The 16,522-nt window shown below is 42.9% G+C and overlaps 3 protein-coding genes across 5 annotated transcripts in view; 2 read left to right on the top strand and 1 right to left on the bottom strand.

Annotated features, from left to right (window-relative positions):
• The window catches only part of LOC143904159 (uncharacterized), a 157,133-nt gene extending 149,827 nt beyond the window's left edge, over positions 1-7,306 (bottom strand). Inside the window, exon 1 of one of the 2 annotated variants that reach the window (XR_013258860.1) lies at positions 7,031-7,055. The gene's annotated coding sequence lies outside the window, so the exon portion shown is untranslated. Of the gene's footprint in view, positions 1-7,030 lie in introns of both variants that reach the window. The other variant, XM_077418546.1, reaches the window with a different exon arrangement.
• LOC143904154 (transient receptor potential cation channel subfamily A member 1 homolog) lies at positions 254-4,883 on the top strand. Of its 2 annotated transcripts, none has more exons than XM_077418517.1 (9): positions 254-1,196; positions 1,285-1,537; positions 1,715-1,917; positions 2,042-2,263; positions 2,385-2,713; positions 2,797-3,052; positions 3,494-3,802; positions 3,928-4,202; positions 4,284-4,883. In XM_077418517.1, the coding sequence occupies exons 1-9, from the start codon at positions 747-749 to the stop codon at positions 4,477-4,479; spliced, it is 2,493 nt and encodes an 830-aa protein (XP_077274643.1). In that variant the 5' UTR covers positions 254-746; the 3' UTR covers positions 4,480-4,883. The 2 variants fall into 2 exon arrangements, with proteins under 2 accessions (XP_077274643.1, XP_077274645.1); XM_077418519.1 differs by having other exon boundaries at positions 256-1,196; positions 4,302-4,878.
• A 189-nt stretch (positions 7,307-7,495) lies between the features above and the next one.
• Positions 7,496-16,522, top strand: part of LOC143904160 (protein pangolin, isoforms A/H/I/S) — a 126,698-nt gene continuing 117,671 nt past the window's right edge. Inside the window, exons 1-2 of the mRNA XM_077418547.1 lie at positions 7,496-9,038; positions 9,198-9,273. Coding sequence (XP_077274673.1) covers positions 8,889-9,038; positions 9,198-9,273 — 226 coding nt within the window. The 5' untranslated portion in view covers positions 7,496-8,888. The remainder of the gene's footprint in view (positions 9,039-9,197; positions 9,274-16,522) is intronic.

Genomic DNA, 16,522 nt, shown 5'->3' with positions numbered 1-16,522 from the left:
TCGAGCAGTAACGGACACAGGCTCGACATCGGCTTCGTTCACTTTGCGTTCGTTTACTTTCTTCGGTTACGCTGGAATAATCCCGTTAGCTATTGTGAACAAATTCATTATCAAAACTGCGCGACGCAACGAGATTCACGAGTATCCAGATCGATAGTTTGATTATGCGCGAATAACGGAGCTGTTCGAAGTATCGAACAACGGAATGCACTCGCTTCGAAGGTATTTACTCATAAAACTGCAACGTGATACCCGCGAAATTAATTAATTATCGGAATTTGGGTCGGGGAGCTACGCCGTGCAGCGTCAGAACGTAGCCAGAGGGCGATGTGGGAAATGCCGCTGTAAATTTTGGAATTTATTTTAACGAGATTATACAAATATTCGGTCGAAAGTTATTCGCTACCGTTTAAAAATTCAACTGCAGTCTTCACTTTTTGTAATGCGTATTGTATAGGCACTAGACGCACCCTAATAGACTACGAGATTTTTATTCGGTAACAGCTGAACAGAAATCTGAAAATCTATATAATTATATGTCAATTTATAGTTATTTACGAGCCACGAATTTTTATTTTAATATCAATACTTTGACCAAAGCTATTGACGTAAATTAACAATTAAAATAAAATCATATCCAAATAAAGAACATTATCATATCCCCTGCGTGCCACATCCGGCAGATAATGATTAGATGTTCTCGTTAATTACGCGCATTGTGCGTCAGTTTCTTATGAGCATTAGAGATGCTTGGACTCGTAGACCGATCAATTTATATCGTTGACGCAAGAAAAAACGGAAAAATCGTAATGCATGAATGCGATCCGGATCATATCGCGCTTATATTAGCGATCGAGAATGGAGAGTTCGACGAGGCGAGTAAAATTTTGGCGCGCGATAGCAAAAATAGATATGTGCGTCCGGTGGGTGCTCTTCAAGTGACAGCCGTGCACATGGCTGCGTGGCAGGGGAATATTGATTTGTTGAATCAACTCTACAAAAAAGGCGCCGACATAAACAGTATGGATAAAATTGGTAGATGCGCCCTTTATTATGCGGCACACAACGGTAATACTGACGTGACAAAGTGGCTTCTTCAACACGGAGGGCACATCGACGTTAAAGTCGGTATCTATTCGTGTACCAAGAATATCCCATATTCTTCGCTGACAAAATGCTTACTCGTAGGAAGAAAAGTTCGTACCGCGAAGATAATTCGCGAATTTGTACTAAACCCGAGAAAAAAAAAACACAGCTCCTTTTTTCGATGCTTCGTTTTTTTAGTTGCCGTTACCCGTGTGCTGGGGAAGAACGCCGTTGCACCAGGCAGTAAAAAATAATCACGCAGACGTCGTGCGCGTTTTGGTGGAAGGCGGTGCGGATGTGAACGTTAAAGACGAGTGCCTGGTTACTCCGTTGCTCTTGGCAGGAAGCGCGGTGAATCGCGATGATCTCAATGAGATGACTAAGTTTGTCGAGATCGTTAGGATTCTAGTCGCCGCGAAGGTGTTCGTGAACATTATTCATCCGGACACGGGTATTAGTTAATATCAATCGAGCGTTACGCAATATCGATAGAATCGCGCTATATCATCATTTATTCTTGATCAGAAATCTGTTATTGCCAAAAAATTTTTTTTTTAAATGACATCTATGTACATATTATGTGTGAATCAAAGATAAATATAATGTAATTCACGTTCAACTCTACTAGGTACCACTGCTCTGCACCATGCGGCGATGCTAGGTAGTGCCGAAGCGACGAAGATATTATTGTCAAATGGTGCATGGCCAATGTATAAATGCAAGAGCTCCGGAAGCACGCCTCTACATATCGTCGCGAGTACAGGGAGTATCGAGACACTAATGGTTCTACTTGAAGTAATGCAACGTCATAACATTGACACGCGCGATCAGGTCAGCTCTATACCGAATGCTACAATTTAAGTATAACAGACGAAATTACAAGACAAAATTGTATATTACTTTCTACATCTCTGTGCTTACTATATCTCCGTGCTTTCTTGTGTTATCCACTTAGATCAATCGTACGGCTCTTCATAGAGCGTCTTATCAGGGACATCGCGAGTGCGTACGAGTTTTGATCAGTCATGGAGCTAATTTAGCCGCCGTGACGAAGACTGGTGTCACCGTCGTTGACGCTATATTCGCTCATATTTCGCGACCATTGGCCTTTTTAACAGATATCTTGGATTCTAACGTACGAACGGCCAATAATGCTCCTTCGGAGAAATACGAGAATGTAAGGATCGCGCTTTACGTCTCCCGTTAGACTCTTACGTGCAGATACAGATATCCTACTTTCTTATTTTATACTATGCTGCCTTTACTGAATTCTAATGAATGGAACGTCTCTGTTAAAGATTACCGTTGACTTCGGTATACTGGCTCCAAAGCACCAGATGCAAATGGCAGTAGTTACGGCCGTTATAGCCGTAGTTTCGGATATAAGGCAATTGGCAATATTACAGCATCCACTTGTGGAGACGTTTCTCAGACTAAAGTGGGCGAGATTAAGGATACTTTTCTTTCTTCTTATACTCGTACACTTGTTCTTCGTCATTTCGCTCTCGGTCTACGCTATAATGTTTACACATAATGACGCTGACCACGTGGTGACTCGAAGAATCCTAGCGACCTGTTCCTGTTTTCTTTTGTTTCACAATATGATTCAAGTTGTATTAGAACCCAAGTAAATATGCGCATCTCCGAGTAATAAAAATTTGAATTTTTTCAATTGATTCATACTCGACATATATTCTCGAAACATTTCAGGCATTATTTGCGACAACTCGAGACGTGGTTATCACTGATATGCGCCATGCTATCCCTGGTGACATCGATAGCGGGCGAATTCGTTAAGTGCTCGAAGAAAGAAATTGAGACTCGGCATTGCGCGCACTGGGTGCTACATTCCATCAGCATCGCAATCTTGTTGAGTTGGATGCAAATGATGTTATTAATTGGTCGAGTTCCAATGTGGGGATATTACGCGCTCATGTTTTCCACGGTGTTGAAAAACTTTCTAAAGGTTAGCCGAAACAATTGACGCACCGTTATTTTTCTCTAAGTAAACATTATTATGATTTATACATTCTACGAAATATATTCAATTACAAAATACAAAAATATAATTAGCATTTCGAAATTTTCCGTCATAAATCCATTTTAAAATAATCGTGCTATTTATATATAAGCGGAAACCTAATGCTTGGGATGAGAGTAACTCAAGCATCGTGATTACCTTTATGCATATAATTATTCATCTCAAGATTTTATCGCTCAGCTTAGTAATCCTCGCGCTCGCTATGTCGAATTCTCTAACAACAAATGTGACTATAAATATGATTATCGAAGAAACGAATCCGGATTTGAAAAAATTGCGTCGACGATATCACATCAGAATCCATTTCACGTATCACTCTTGCTATTAAAACAAAACATATATACATAATTTTTTATTTCCTTTTAGGTTCTCCTGGCATTTGGCTACCTGATTGTCGGATTCGCGTTGAGTTTTGTAGTTTTGTTTCACGGAAACGATCAATTTGACGATTTCTGGAAGACTATCGTAAGAACTATGGTAATGATGATGGGCGAGTACGAGTACGAGGACCTGTTCAAAGAGAACAAGTCAAACAGCACCGAGAACGACAAGGGTACTTTTTTACCAGTTACAAGCAGAATTGTGTTCTTCGTCTTCATTATGCTCGCCAGTATCGTTTTGATTAATCTCATGATCGGTTTGGCGGTCAACGATATTCAAGGTCTCGAGAAGGAGGTAGGATATATATTGCCAAAAGCTACACTAAGCTAAATCAAGTTAAATTAAGCTATATACAATAGATCGATATGCAGATTAGTCTGCAGGATTAATCAGCGTCGGAATTAATATCGTCACACTAGGGCCACATACGTCGACTACTGAAACAAGCGGAATTTGTCGCACATTTAGAAAGGGTGACGTCACACAGAATCTTTCGCAGCAATTGGCTACATCCTCGCTTAAGAATGTTGTTGCACTCGAGACGCGATATTCCCACAAAAATTACGTTGGTCTCTCGTGAAAATTATTTTCATCATATGAGTCATTTTACGGAATCGCCTCCTAAGATTCCCGCCGATCTAATAGAAGCTTTATTTTTGTTAGCCACCAATGAGACATCCTTCAAGAACGATAAGTATGGATTAGACAATTTGCGTAAAATATGTTTTTCCGTAACTTATAGCATAGAAAATTGAAATTATGTTTAATAATGTAGCGTCATATTATTTTTTAGTTTGGCGGACAAAAACATAGAAGTATGCGATACGAAGATGACTTCTATACTGTCCAATTTGGAAGAACAAATCCGGGAATTGAAAATACATTGTTATCGTAATTTGACGAATCGAAGATCGTCGAAACGACGCAGGTTCAAAAGAAAACCTGTCCAAAAAAAACTTGTAAATACTTAGTATATTGCGTGTATGCGACGTACAATTAATTTTCAATGTGCTGGACGTTAGCCCAACAACAACATTTATTATAATCATTAAATAAAGCGCCATAGATAATGTCCTTCTGCCTCATTGGTATTGCATAATATTTACAAATAATATAAAACAAATACAGAATAAAAAAAGTAAAGCGAAATGCATCTCATTGTCAGTATGTACATACACAGTTGCGCATAATGATAAGTCAGCGATCCGTCTTATCTTCTCAGTACAAAGAGACCTAACAGATATACCATATAGATGTCACCACGGAACTGGTTGAAATTCCGATTCTTTGTATAGCTTGCGAATCATATATCGACCATTTTAACAAATTTAAATTTGCTCGGAACAATTAAATTGTTATTATTTATTCATATTGTTGATTTTACATACGTCTCCCCGTTCTATCGTTCAGCTAGTGTCGATTTTGATGCTTTTATATATATATATATAAACACGATATCGGGGAGACGCAGACGTAAAGACCCTGCATGAGCCTTATTTAATTTCATTAAGGCATAATTTAGCAACGATCAGATGAGATTCACGCGTAATCACCGATAAGGTTGAATTAAGCAATAATTAACGATATTTACAGTAGTATATGTAAAACACACGACGTTATAGATCATCGTTCTGTCGTAGCGTTCGAACGCGACACACGCTGTCGTAAGTATCTCTGGATATACATCGGTATTAAAGATTTTTTATTTTTCAACCATGATATGCATTTAACTGGCGAGTTTTGCGCGTTCGCATCTCCATATATCCGACTACTAAATAGCCGCGCGTATTACTCGCGATGCAGCGCAGCGGCCGAGAATTACGCCGAAAAATATCGCGGAGCATAAATTATAAGCCGGATAAGTATATTTGCAAAATGTATACGCTCTTTCCCAACGGTACATGGGATGGCGGCATCAGCAAGCTCCCACCAGTCCCACCATAAAATGTGCAATTTTGCTATCTTACTTATTCCTAGTATTCCTATTTAATTCTTTATTACATATGTAGGACCTGGATAATAATTTTATGGAATTCCTACCGATAGCATACAAAGGATGAAAATCTATCTTATAAAAGGCAAAACACTACGGAACTTTACTTGAATTATATTTCGCAATAATAAAGTTACGCTTGATTGTACCGTAGGTATATATACAAGACATCGCAATAGGACGAACATATCGAAGCATTTTTAAGCGTATATATATCAATCATGTAACTCCACGCTACATATGATAGATTTGCTGCGCTCGTAAAGTTTGCGTGACTAATTAAAAATTTATTAAATATGAAAAAGAGCTGTGTGTACTCGCAGAGTGGTGCGGCTAAAATTTAGTTTGAACGACGCGACGGTCTAAAAAGGAACAACGGCGGCAAAAATCGAGAGTCGAAAAACTCGCCGAAAGCGACTCGCGAGAGGAGGCAGCTCTCATCGGCGCGGCGACGCGAATTTGGATGCTTTCATGACGTATTAAATTCGCTTGTACGTCGGAGTTTATATATCCTGCAACGTATATATGTTTCAACAGCGCGGGCGCTTCGACGGCACGCAACGCACCACACGATTCGGCGGTATCGTCGTAATTTCGGAAGAGCGCGGAGCGTCGGAAATACGCGGAGCTGTTTTCTCGATTTTGCGCCGTCATCGCCATATAGGAAACACCAGCTATTCCGCGGATTTTCTCTCTCGACTCATATATATAGATACATAATTTTCAGAAATCCGAAACGCGAACGCGCGCGCATTCGATGTGTCTCTTTCCACGAATTACGGTACAGAATAAAATAAGCACGGAGAAAGATTTATACGCATGACAATATCCTTTTCTCTTTATCGCGCGCACAAATCCTACCGGAAAAGGAGTATAATTATTTCAGTAAAAAATTATATTATATATAAGAGAAAACCCCATTGTTATATTTTTTGAGAAATCAGTTTCTTATATTCATCGATAAATGATGGCTTATATATGTATATGATATTCGATTTCTATAACATATAATTTTCACGCACGAGCATTTATGTATATTAAAGTTCACGGTAACGTTAGATATCCTTTCGACGATATATCAATTAAACGCTGAAATTTATAGTTGCAACGGGCGGTAGCGGAGCGGACATATAAATTATCATAAATTACTAGGTCCTCCCGCGGCCATAAAGAAATCACGCGTGTACACCTGTCCTAACTGCTTCACATACAGGAGCAAAAAGGCAAGTTCGCGCAAGTGCCACGTTGGACGATAAATTCATGACGATCCCGCCACTTTTATTTTACGATGAGTACCTACGTACTCGATAAGTTTCTTTTTTCCCCGATCCGATAAGATATTACAAAATAAGAGAAAAAGAATTCGACTAACGGGCAGAAAAGAAACTTGCAACGATTCGCCTGGGGAATAAATGCAATAACCAACGACACGATCGCGGCTCGCGGCCAGTGCCGAGCCGAACGTGCGCGCGCGCGAGCGCGGATAAAGCTTGAGAATAAATAAGAAAAAATTGTTTGAATTTTCCTACCTTCGTTACCAGGTGCGACAGCTTTGGTAATTCGTCAAGACGCATCGGCGACATCCGCGATGAGAGGCACTATTTCTTCGTCAAACATGGGCTGCGAACTACGAAGACGAAGACGACGACGACGACGACGACGACGACAATTCGCGACAACGACGATACGTTCGCGTGACGCGTCGGTGGTAGTTGGTAGTACGTATAGCGGCGGCCGGCGCGGCGGCGGCGCGCGGCGGTGGCGACGGTGGAGAACTGGAGCCGGCGCGCCGGAGCACGTTCGGGCGAGATCGTGTTCGGTCGGGCGAACTCGGTTCGCCGCCTTGCCTGCCATGACTGGCCGAGCGCGGCATCGCGGGGGAGCGAGGTGGCGCGTCGGCGAGGGAAACCGCCGCGGTGAATCCGGCGTCGTGATTGGTCGTCGCGTGGGAGAGCCGCCCGCCCGAGCTCACCGTCGCCGGCACGGCAGTCGGCACCGAGCATCCAAGTAGACCGTACCGGGGACATTCGGAGTATTTCGGAGTCGGGGCGAGATACAGGTATACGCGGGAACGACACGCAATCTCGAACACTGCTTGTTACACACTCACGGGCACGATGACCGCTCGGCGCGTGCACCGTCCACAAAAACAGCGTAAACAACAACAACAACGACAACGAGAGTGCCGTAGTTGTCGTGGTGCCGCATTCGTCGCGCGTCGTGTCCATCGTACGGGCCCGTTCACGGAATCGCAGTATCGTGCGCTCGCGGAAACATCGTGGCCACCGTCTTTGTGCGATGCTACGTGCAAACCAGGCTCGCGGTGCGCGCACTGAGAATCCCATCCGGAGCTAACTTCGAGAGAGAGAGAGAGAGAAAGAGAACCGGGAGCGAGTGGAGGAACAAGGCAACGCGCACCTCGCTCCACTGTAAACTCCGCGCATTGATACCGACGCGGCCTGCCTTCCGTACACCACCTACCTCTGTCCGCTACATTTTCTTCTTCGCGCTTCTCCGTCTCTTTCTCTCCTCTCCCGTCCTACGCCGCCTTACTCCTCCTCCTCCTCCTCCTCCTCCTCCTCCTCCTCCTTCAGTAGCGGCGACCTTCCCACGCGTATCTCTCTTCGACAACGACGCCGACCGCGCGCGCGACGACCGGAAATTAAACTCACGCGCTTTTCGCGCGCGGCTGTGCGTCGCGCGGGGATCGCGGGTCGAGAGAGGCGCGCCCGGCCGTCTCGTTCCGTGTTCCGCGTCGGCCGGTCGGCGAGACGTAGTCTCCGCGCGCGTCGCGAGTCGCGTCACGCCAATTCACTCTGGACTCCGGAGCGCCGACGGATATCGCGGTACGCGAAGAAACGCGGAGCATTCGCTGACTCCTTTGTCTCTCGGGTCAAGTGGTACCTACGGCCTAACCTCGTCGTTCGACTGTCAGCGCGACGAGCGACGAGAACGGACGAGACGCACCGGCGCGGCGCGGCGGCACGCGGGTCGCGGCGTGGCGGCGACGGCAACGGTATAAACGCTGTGTGCCACGAAATTGCCTCCGATCGCGTTCGTTCGGACCGCATTCGACGCGCGCGCGTTCAGTGAGATTCGAATCGAATGTGAACAGTGAATCGCGATCGCGGTCGGTTGAGTCGGTGTTTCTACGAGTGCAAACTTCACGTCGCTCCCCGTCGGCCATCGTTCGAAGTTATCGCCGGCGGCGACGGACGACGTTTGACTCGAGATCTTGAAACTCCTCGCCGTGAGTCAACTCGCCCGCCGACGGATACGAGCGTTCTCACCACCGAATACGAGTCGATCGGCAAGCGAGGAATACGAGACGAGACAGGGAAGTGAGGGAAGACGGTGGCCGTCGGCGTCGCTCGCGTGCCCACAATAATGCCGCACGTGAGCAGCAGCGGCGGCGGCGACGATCTCGGCAGCGAAGACGAGGTCAAGGTCTTCAAGGATGAGGGCGAGGAGGAGAAGAGGTCCTCGGAGAATCTCACCGAGGACAAGAGCGATCTCATCGACCTCACGGAATCAGAGGTGCGGATCCATTTCTTCGTCGTCCCACCGACGTATTTTCCTTGTTCTCCATATTGTGTTTCGCGTTTCGCGTTTCGACATATTCTTCATCCACCCTCCCAAATATTTCTGTAGCCGCATCAGGACACGAAGCATTAAGTGCGTGCATGTGTGTTGCAGGAAAAGGGCACGCTCGCCGGGACCTATGCGACGACGGGAAAAACGTCGGCGAGATCCGACCACAGTCCCGTTTTCGGTAAGTCTTTTATTGTTCTTTTATCGTATCGTACAGTTTCTGTACTTTGTCCGTGTCCGCGTAGATCGCTTTCGTCGCGGAGAGTTGACTCCCGATATTTCGCGAACGACGCGGGAAATCATATCGACGCCAATTTCGCGCGCGTCGCGTGAGTTTAATTATTCGTTAGCCTCCCCTATAATTCCTGCCAAGTCAACGGGCTCGATACATCGTTCCGTTGCGTCCGCGTCGTGGCAAACAGCTGGCTGGAGGTTTATTTAAATGAGGGTAATATATATGCGCAAGAATATTCATTGAGTGATGAGTACGTGACGTAATTTTAATTTTACGATGTGTATTACAAAACATTGTCAAGTTTCCCTTGGAAAAGAATTACCGTTTTCTCTTGAAATATCGGTGCAACATAGAGACGTATAGCGTTGTATAGAAATGCTCCGATTTTGAGTCACATATCGACAAATCCATATGAGAAGTCAGAAGTAACGTATCGTTAGAAGTAATTCCATGTAAGTAGACTTTGCGACGCGAGAATATCATATATAGTTGCCGGCGATTGATCGCGAAGCACGAAGGAATGAAATAATCAAGTATCAACGGCGCGAGGCGCGAGGCGCGGCGCGACATTTCCCAATGGTGGCCGCGTAGCGTCCGGGCTTAGCTCGACGCGATGTAACGCCAGCACCCAGGTATCTCGCGCTGCCTCGCGCGCTTAGATTAACGTCATTTGAAATCGATCGAGGCACGATAAGTGCCTACTCTCGTAGCCGCTTTCACGGTCCGATGATAATCGCGCCTGTGTGCGCGCGCGCTCTGTGTCGGCTATAGAGAAAATATGTGACTCGGATTCCCGTTCCCGGCGTATGGCTGTCCACTAGCCACGGCCGCTCCTATTAATTTCCTCGCTATTACGCCGCGCATTACGTTGCACGTCGTCACCGTTCGAAAGGTTCCTCACCGTCGTCGCCGTCGTCGACGTTGGCGGCGGCGGCGACGGCGATGGCCTTATTGCCCACACTCTCCCGTTCGCGATAATCGCGAACGCCGGAGGCGTCGACAACGACACTTGGACGATTCTACGCGTGAGAGAAAGTGAGAGAGAGAGAGAGAGAGAGAGAGAGAGAGATATGCCACGTTGCTCTTATTGGCACGACGTCAATAAAAGCTACTTTGTAAGCCGTCTCGAATCGCGTTCTCCTTCCTTCAGGTCGTCGCCAAAACGCGGCCGATTGTTGGGCGAACGACGATTATACGGTAACATATTGAACAAGTTTGGAAGCAAACCGACTCATGTGGAATGTCGCGTCCAATTTGTTGCAGCATGTACGACAAATGAGCCAAAAATTTCGAATCACCTCGATTTTATCTTGTTTTTTTTTTATCGTTGGCGATTATTTTGTTTATTGTCTCGATATTGAATATTTGTATATGCATCTCTTTGAATGCACGCGTCAGCCTGAACATTCACGTTCTTTAGGCTATAACCGACTCAGAATTCTTTAGAAATGATATTTCGGGAGTTAATAAAAGAATAAAAGTAATATTAATAGCTGGTCGCGGTGCAACCTTTATAAAGACGAATGGCCGTGAAACTGGCGCGTTATCACCGCTAAGCGCCTCGCACAAAAATTCAACTAATGTAAACAATGTAGTAAACTCGAACGCGCAACGTGTGTGTAGGCACTCCCGCGATATTCGAAAAAAGAAATATCAAGGTCGAGAACTGTCACGTTTCTCGCGAAGCTTTAAACCTCGCTTCTTGATACCATCTATAGATTTCTGGAGTTAACCCAATCAAGAATACAACGCGAGACTGCATTTATCAATTGTATTGAAATTATTTTACTGCAAATGATAGAAGTTAAGTGGCTAGAATTAGCGTTTCAAGCACAAGATTTATGAGATTATGATTATCAATGGTCGTTTACAATGTATAGAATTTCAAGTCAATTTTTCAAGAGACCTGGAACCGTTTTCTTAAATTGCTATTCTCTCGATATCTTGGGAGAAAACTTTTCAATTTTTTTAATTTTTTTCCAAAAAACGCTTTAATGTCTTCAATTGTCTTTCCATTCTGAAAAAGTTGAGAGACCGATTCTAATTTGTCAATTGTAAAAAGGAAGTCGAACGGAGTTTACGAGTGACAGATTCATTCGGAACAAATCGCCTCGACGCGTCAGTAACGTATACGATATGAAGTGCGTGCGCCTGCCGTTCTCGTTGGCCAGTTCTTCCTCTTCCCTGCCAGACTTTGTCACTGACAAATCGATGTCGCGCTACCGCGCTGTCATGCTGTTGCCAAAACATTTTAATGAGTTAACGTGGCCGTACGTCTCCTGACGCGTCCCGTATGTGAGATGTTGCAGGCACGATTACGGTACGACTGTCTGGAAAGCGTGATTATCGAATATATCAAGGTCTCGGCTCTTAAAGAACCTCGCATTCTACGGCTTATGTAATGCACAGCCATACGAAATAATCTTTCATAATCGTCAATTCGTTTGATTTTTAATTTTCTATCGTCATTATATTTTTCGTAATATATCTATCAATAGAATTCGCGATTGTTAATTATACATATCGTCTTATAGAGATTTATAATATAGTTTCCATTGATCAGATTCTGTCGTCGCGCCATAGATCACTTTCGTTTTATATGTATGTACGTAGTACAAGAATACGTGTGTACTAAGCAGAGAGAGAGAGAGAGGGAAGGATTCGTTGCACTCATCGTCAGAAAACGTGTAAAACGTTACGTCGGGATCCGTTGTAATCGCTTAAGTGGTTAATTATGGCTCTTCGAGGAAGGCCGCGCGCGCGAGGCTCAAGCGGAATTAATCTTGGCATCGGCCGACTTCACTAGAGCCGCTTCACGTGTTCTTTTTTTTTGTCACTTGTCTGCATGAAAACTAGTTATTCAGATATGCCGAGAAAGTCGAGATTGCGTGTAACGCGTCACATTCTGATGACGTCATTTTTAACCAAATATGATTCATTCCTCGAATCGACGCATTATACAATACGTGAATCAATGGCGAAACGTTATGCACATATTGAAACTTATTTTTTATCATGCGTATAATTTCTATGCGTATAATTAAAAACAATATGTAAAATAAAGACACGAATTTGCACATAAAGAAATTCGCATTTTTTATATTGGAATTTTTGTCGTGCGCGATGTAATATATTTTTATGACAATCTGATATTATTGCTTGTTTGCTACCTTTCGGTTACCGTAAAGAAATGTCAGTAATAAGTGCGCGCGCGCGCGCACACACACACGCAAAATGTGTTTACATGTAGTTAATGTTATTATTATTACCATAAATTAGTATCATTAACATGTCATAAAACGCCATACTCGTCTTTTTCAAAGCTATCTTTTTCTTACACTTCTTATGTTCCATAATGTCGAGCATTTCGTTAGTATTCATGTCAGTTTAGCGTTTCTATATGTGACTGCCCTGTGCTAATTATAGGTATTGAAATAAAAAGAAGAATCTATCCAGCTCCACACAGAAAGCGAAAATATGACTTTACCAATTTTTTCGTTACATTTCCTTAAAGTGCTTACTTGATTAAAACCGCTCGATTTATTTCACGACACATATGGTTAATTATTCCAAATCTTTATTATTTGGAGCGAAATAATATTACCAAAATTGTTTTTATCCAACTCTGAAGTGTCGAACAGATATCGACGATTTGGACGTGTCGGTTGGAATAAAAATTGATGGCATAAAATATATGCAAAACAAAATCTCACTTATATGCGCGGGCGAGGATAGTGGTCGAACGACTAGCCACTAGAGTTTTTGCTGCAAGTTTACTTCGCAAGCGAGCGTAAACGCTGCGACATAAATTGCAACGTATGATGCGATTCACGCGGTAGTTTGAGTTCGGACGATCGCGAAATGTTCGAACCTGTACGAACTGTCTTTATTTTTCGTGTTTATGTGAAGTTAGCACGCTGATATCGCGAAAGTACGTAATTCAAGTGAGGCCAGAAGTCTATTTTAATAATAAATTTTTATAAAAATTATCTTAATATATAATTTACCTATTTGCAAAGTGTTGACGGTAGTTATTATTTTTCTCTCTTGGTAATTTTTGAGCAATCAGCTATTTTCTATGTAAAAACTTGAAATATGAAATGAACTCGACGCTGTTCGCCCGTTGTCGGTGTGACATACGCATAATGATACCTACGCGTTTGCACGCGATTTTTTCCGGTGGTATTTACGTGGGCACTCGCGAAAGCGCGCCTTTCGATACATATACTTTGTCGCTGCTCGGAAACCGCCTCCGCGCGTCCGGATTGCACCTCAGACTCCGCGGATATACGACGCGCAATGCATCGTGGCGTGCTTCGAAGATCGAGAGAGAAAAAAGAAGTGAGACAGTAGTGAGAGGTAGGGAAGAGTTAGAAACGATGTGTCTCGTTGTGCGAAGTAATTGACGAGTTCGCGTGTAGGCGGTCGGGCGCCTAGATCGCCTCAAGCACATTATAGGCTTATCCCCAGAGACGAAAAACGAAACGAAACAGTCCCGACGGGCGAGCGCGAAATCATGAAGGAGAAAAAGTGAGAAAGAAAGAGAGAGAGAGAGAGGAGAGAGGAGAAGACGTCCTCTCTTCGTAAAGAAGAGGCGAAGAAACGAGATGATGCGAGAGCGAGAGAATAAGGGGGCAGAGAGAGAGAAGCACAACGAAGAGAAGAGAAGAGAGACCCTGCTGCTGCATCACCCTGAACTTGCCCGAATACCTTCCCTCCGAACCGTACGATGTGTATCCGCTCACCAATGCACATGGCACCCAAGCGAGTTCTCTTTCTTCTCTCTCTCTTTCTCGCTCATTCTTTCTTACTCTCTTCTTCACGCCTTCCTTGTATCGCTCGTTCGATTTCTCTCTCTCTCTCTCTCTCTCTCTCTCTCTCTCTCTCTCTCTCTCTCTCTCTCTCTCTCTCTCTCTCTCTCTCTGTCTCTCTCTCACTCACTCATTCTCCGTGGTATCTCGCCACGGCTCTCTCACTCTCGTTCCTTTGGTATCCTTCCTTTTCTCTTCTCTTACTTCGTCTCTTCTCGGAGCTAACCCACCCATTTCTTACGCTCTGCGGCATATACCGGGTATACCGAAATATCCGCAAGTCTTTTGGAATTTCCAACGATCGCGATAACAAGATAATAAGCTTAAAAAAAAGGAAAATTAAATAAAAATTGAAGAAAAGTAGTTACACTTGTACATTTCGATATGTATCGTAAATTGTGTTTTTATATATAATTTCTTTAACATTATAATCAATAGAAAAAATTACGCGAGATATAAATATCTAATAAAAATATAAACGCGTTAACGCGCTAAATGAAAATTGGCCGTTCCTGTAACATCTTTCATTCTCGTTACACAAATGTGAAATGTAGCAATTCTTTGTATATTTTTAAGTCATGCACATTTTTCAGATAAAGATTACAATGCCATTGTGACAGCGCATGTTTTACAGTGCATAAATATTACGATCACGTCATTTGTCAACAACGCAGTCGGAAAAATCTGTAACGCACTATATAATCTTTTTCGTAAACAATTGATAGGGGTAATTCTACCCGATACGGTAATTCACCGTAAAATCTGAATGAATAAGGCGATGCGGATTGTTAGTACACCCGATATGTAAGCACAGATACACACTGGCTACAGTCAGCATTATACATCTACCCTGACTCGCCTTTACCTACCTACCTGTTCGCTAACGAGCCTACCTGCCGGACTTCTTGCATTCAGAAAGGTTGCCCGAGAGAGGAGAGAGAGAAGGAAGGCAAGACTCCGTCGATTCGCCGCCCATGGTGCCTATCCCCATGGGTTCGGCAACTATACCCCACGGTGGTGCTTGCGTCTTCCTTTATAAATGGTTAAACAAATTCCTCTTGCGAAACGCCTTTCCCAGAAAGAGATACATACGCGCACCACGAACAGAAAATATGTTTGTTCTACTAAAACCATCATGATTTCATGGACGTGGGCGGAGATCGAAATTTGTTACTTAAAAAGGAGTAAGATGATTTTACTCGCATACCGCTGGAAAAACCGTGTGTATACGATTCTCAAAATATTCTAATACAACACTGGAAATATCTCAAACGGTTTAATTTTTTAAAATAAAATAGAAACTAAAAAATAGAAAATAAAATGAAACCTTGCTGTGTTATATATATATCTTTTGTACATTTTTGAACTCGAAAATTAATATTGAAATTGCAATTGATGCGATGCCAATGAACAGCGTATCAGATCTTACGGCTTTTTCTCTCTCGTGGCTTTTCATCGCACATTGTATAATGTATCGTATCTTATCGCTTGGCAAATCGTCGATTTCTGTTTCCGATTTGTTTGTAAAATCGATAGACATGACACGAAGCACCGATTAATGACGTGAATTTTAATAGACGGTTGTACAGAGATAACAAGTTCCTGACCTGCGACATGTGGATTACCCTGTGAGTGTAAAGGTAGTTTAATTCACATCGTCACGCAATGTTACGCCAAGTTTTTATCGAACTTGCGAAAACGAGATTCTCCTCGCGCATTGTATTTGGTGGACATTAATAAGCGGTTGTTCCGCGGGTAAAAGTGGGTGAAAGAGGCTGAAAGAGGCTGTCAAATATTGACGTTCAAAGATACGTATTTAACATCTCTAAAATTGATATGCACTGGGCAGATAGTCGGATAGATAGATTTGCAAAATATCGAATAGAAACTTGATCATTATTCATTCAATAACGTTCTTTTCTTTCAAGTTGGATGCGATAGGGTAAAAATTTTAACAGATATACATATATGAGTGACTAAATGTAAGCTTTTACAAAGACCAAATGCGCATTAAAATAATCGCAGTTTAATCAACATAGTAACAGGATAAGCGCATACTTGGATGAACTATCGAGCAGCACTTTCATATCGTTTTAGTTACTCTTTTGATCAAGAATCACATAAACATTTACATAAAAATGTAATTCTTTTAGTAGGAAGAATCTATCGATCTCAAATACGAAACATCGATTCATTTGAAAGAATTCTGCTTTGCAACAATTCTTTTTTTTAAATCTATTACTTATGTCGGTTTTTGTTGAATAAACAAAAGCTGATGTGTATATATATATATATATATATATATATATATATATATATATAAGTATAACGAACAGTTACGAACAGTGAATGCGCCGAAGAGAGTGTTACTTTCAATACCTATT

Source organism: Temnothorax americanus, unplaced genomic scaffold (genome assembly GCF_048541705.1).
Source record: "Temnothorax americanus isolate GAGA-0224 unplaced genomic scaffold, ASM4854170v1 Scaffold5, whole genome shotgun sequence".
NCBI lineage: Eukaryota > Metazoa > Arthropoda > Insecta > Hymenoptera > Formicidae > Temnothorax > Temnothorax americanus.
The sequence above is the reverse complement of the archived record's forward strand: the minus strand, read 5'-3'. Positions and strand labels throughout refer to the sequence as shown.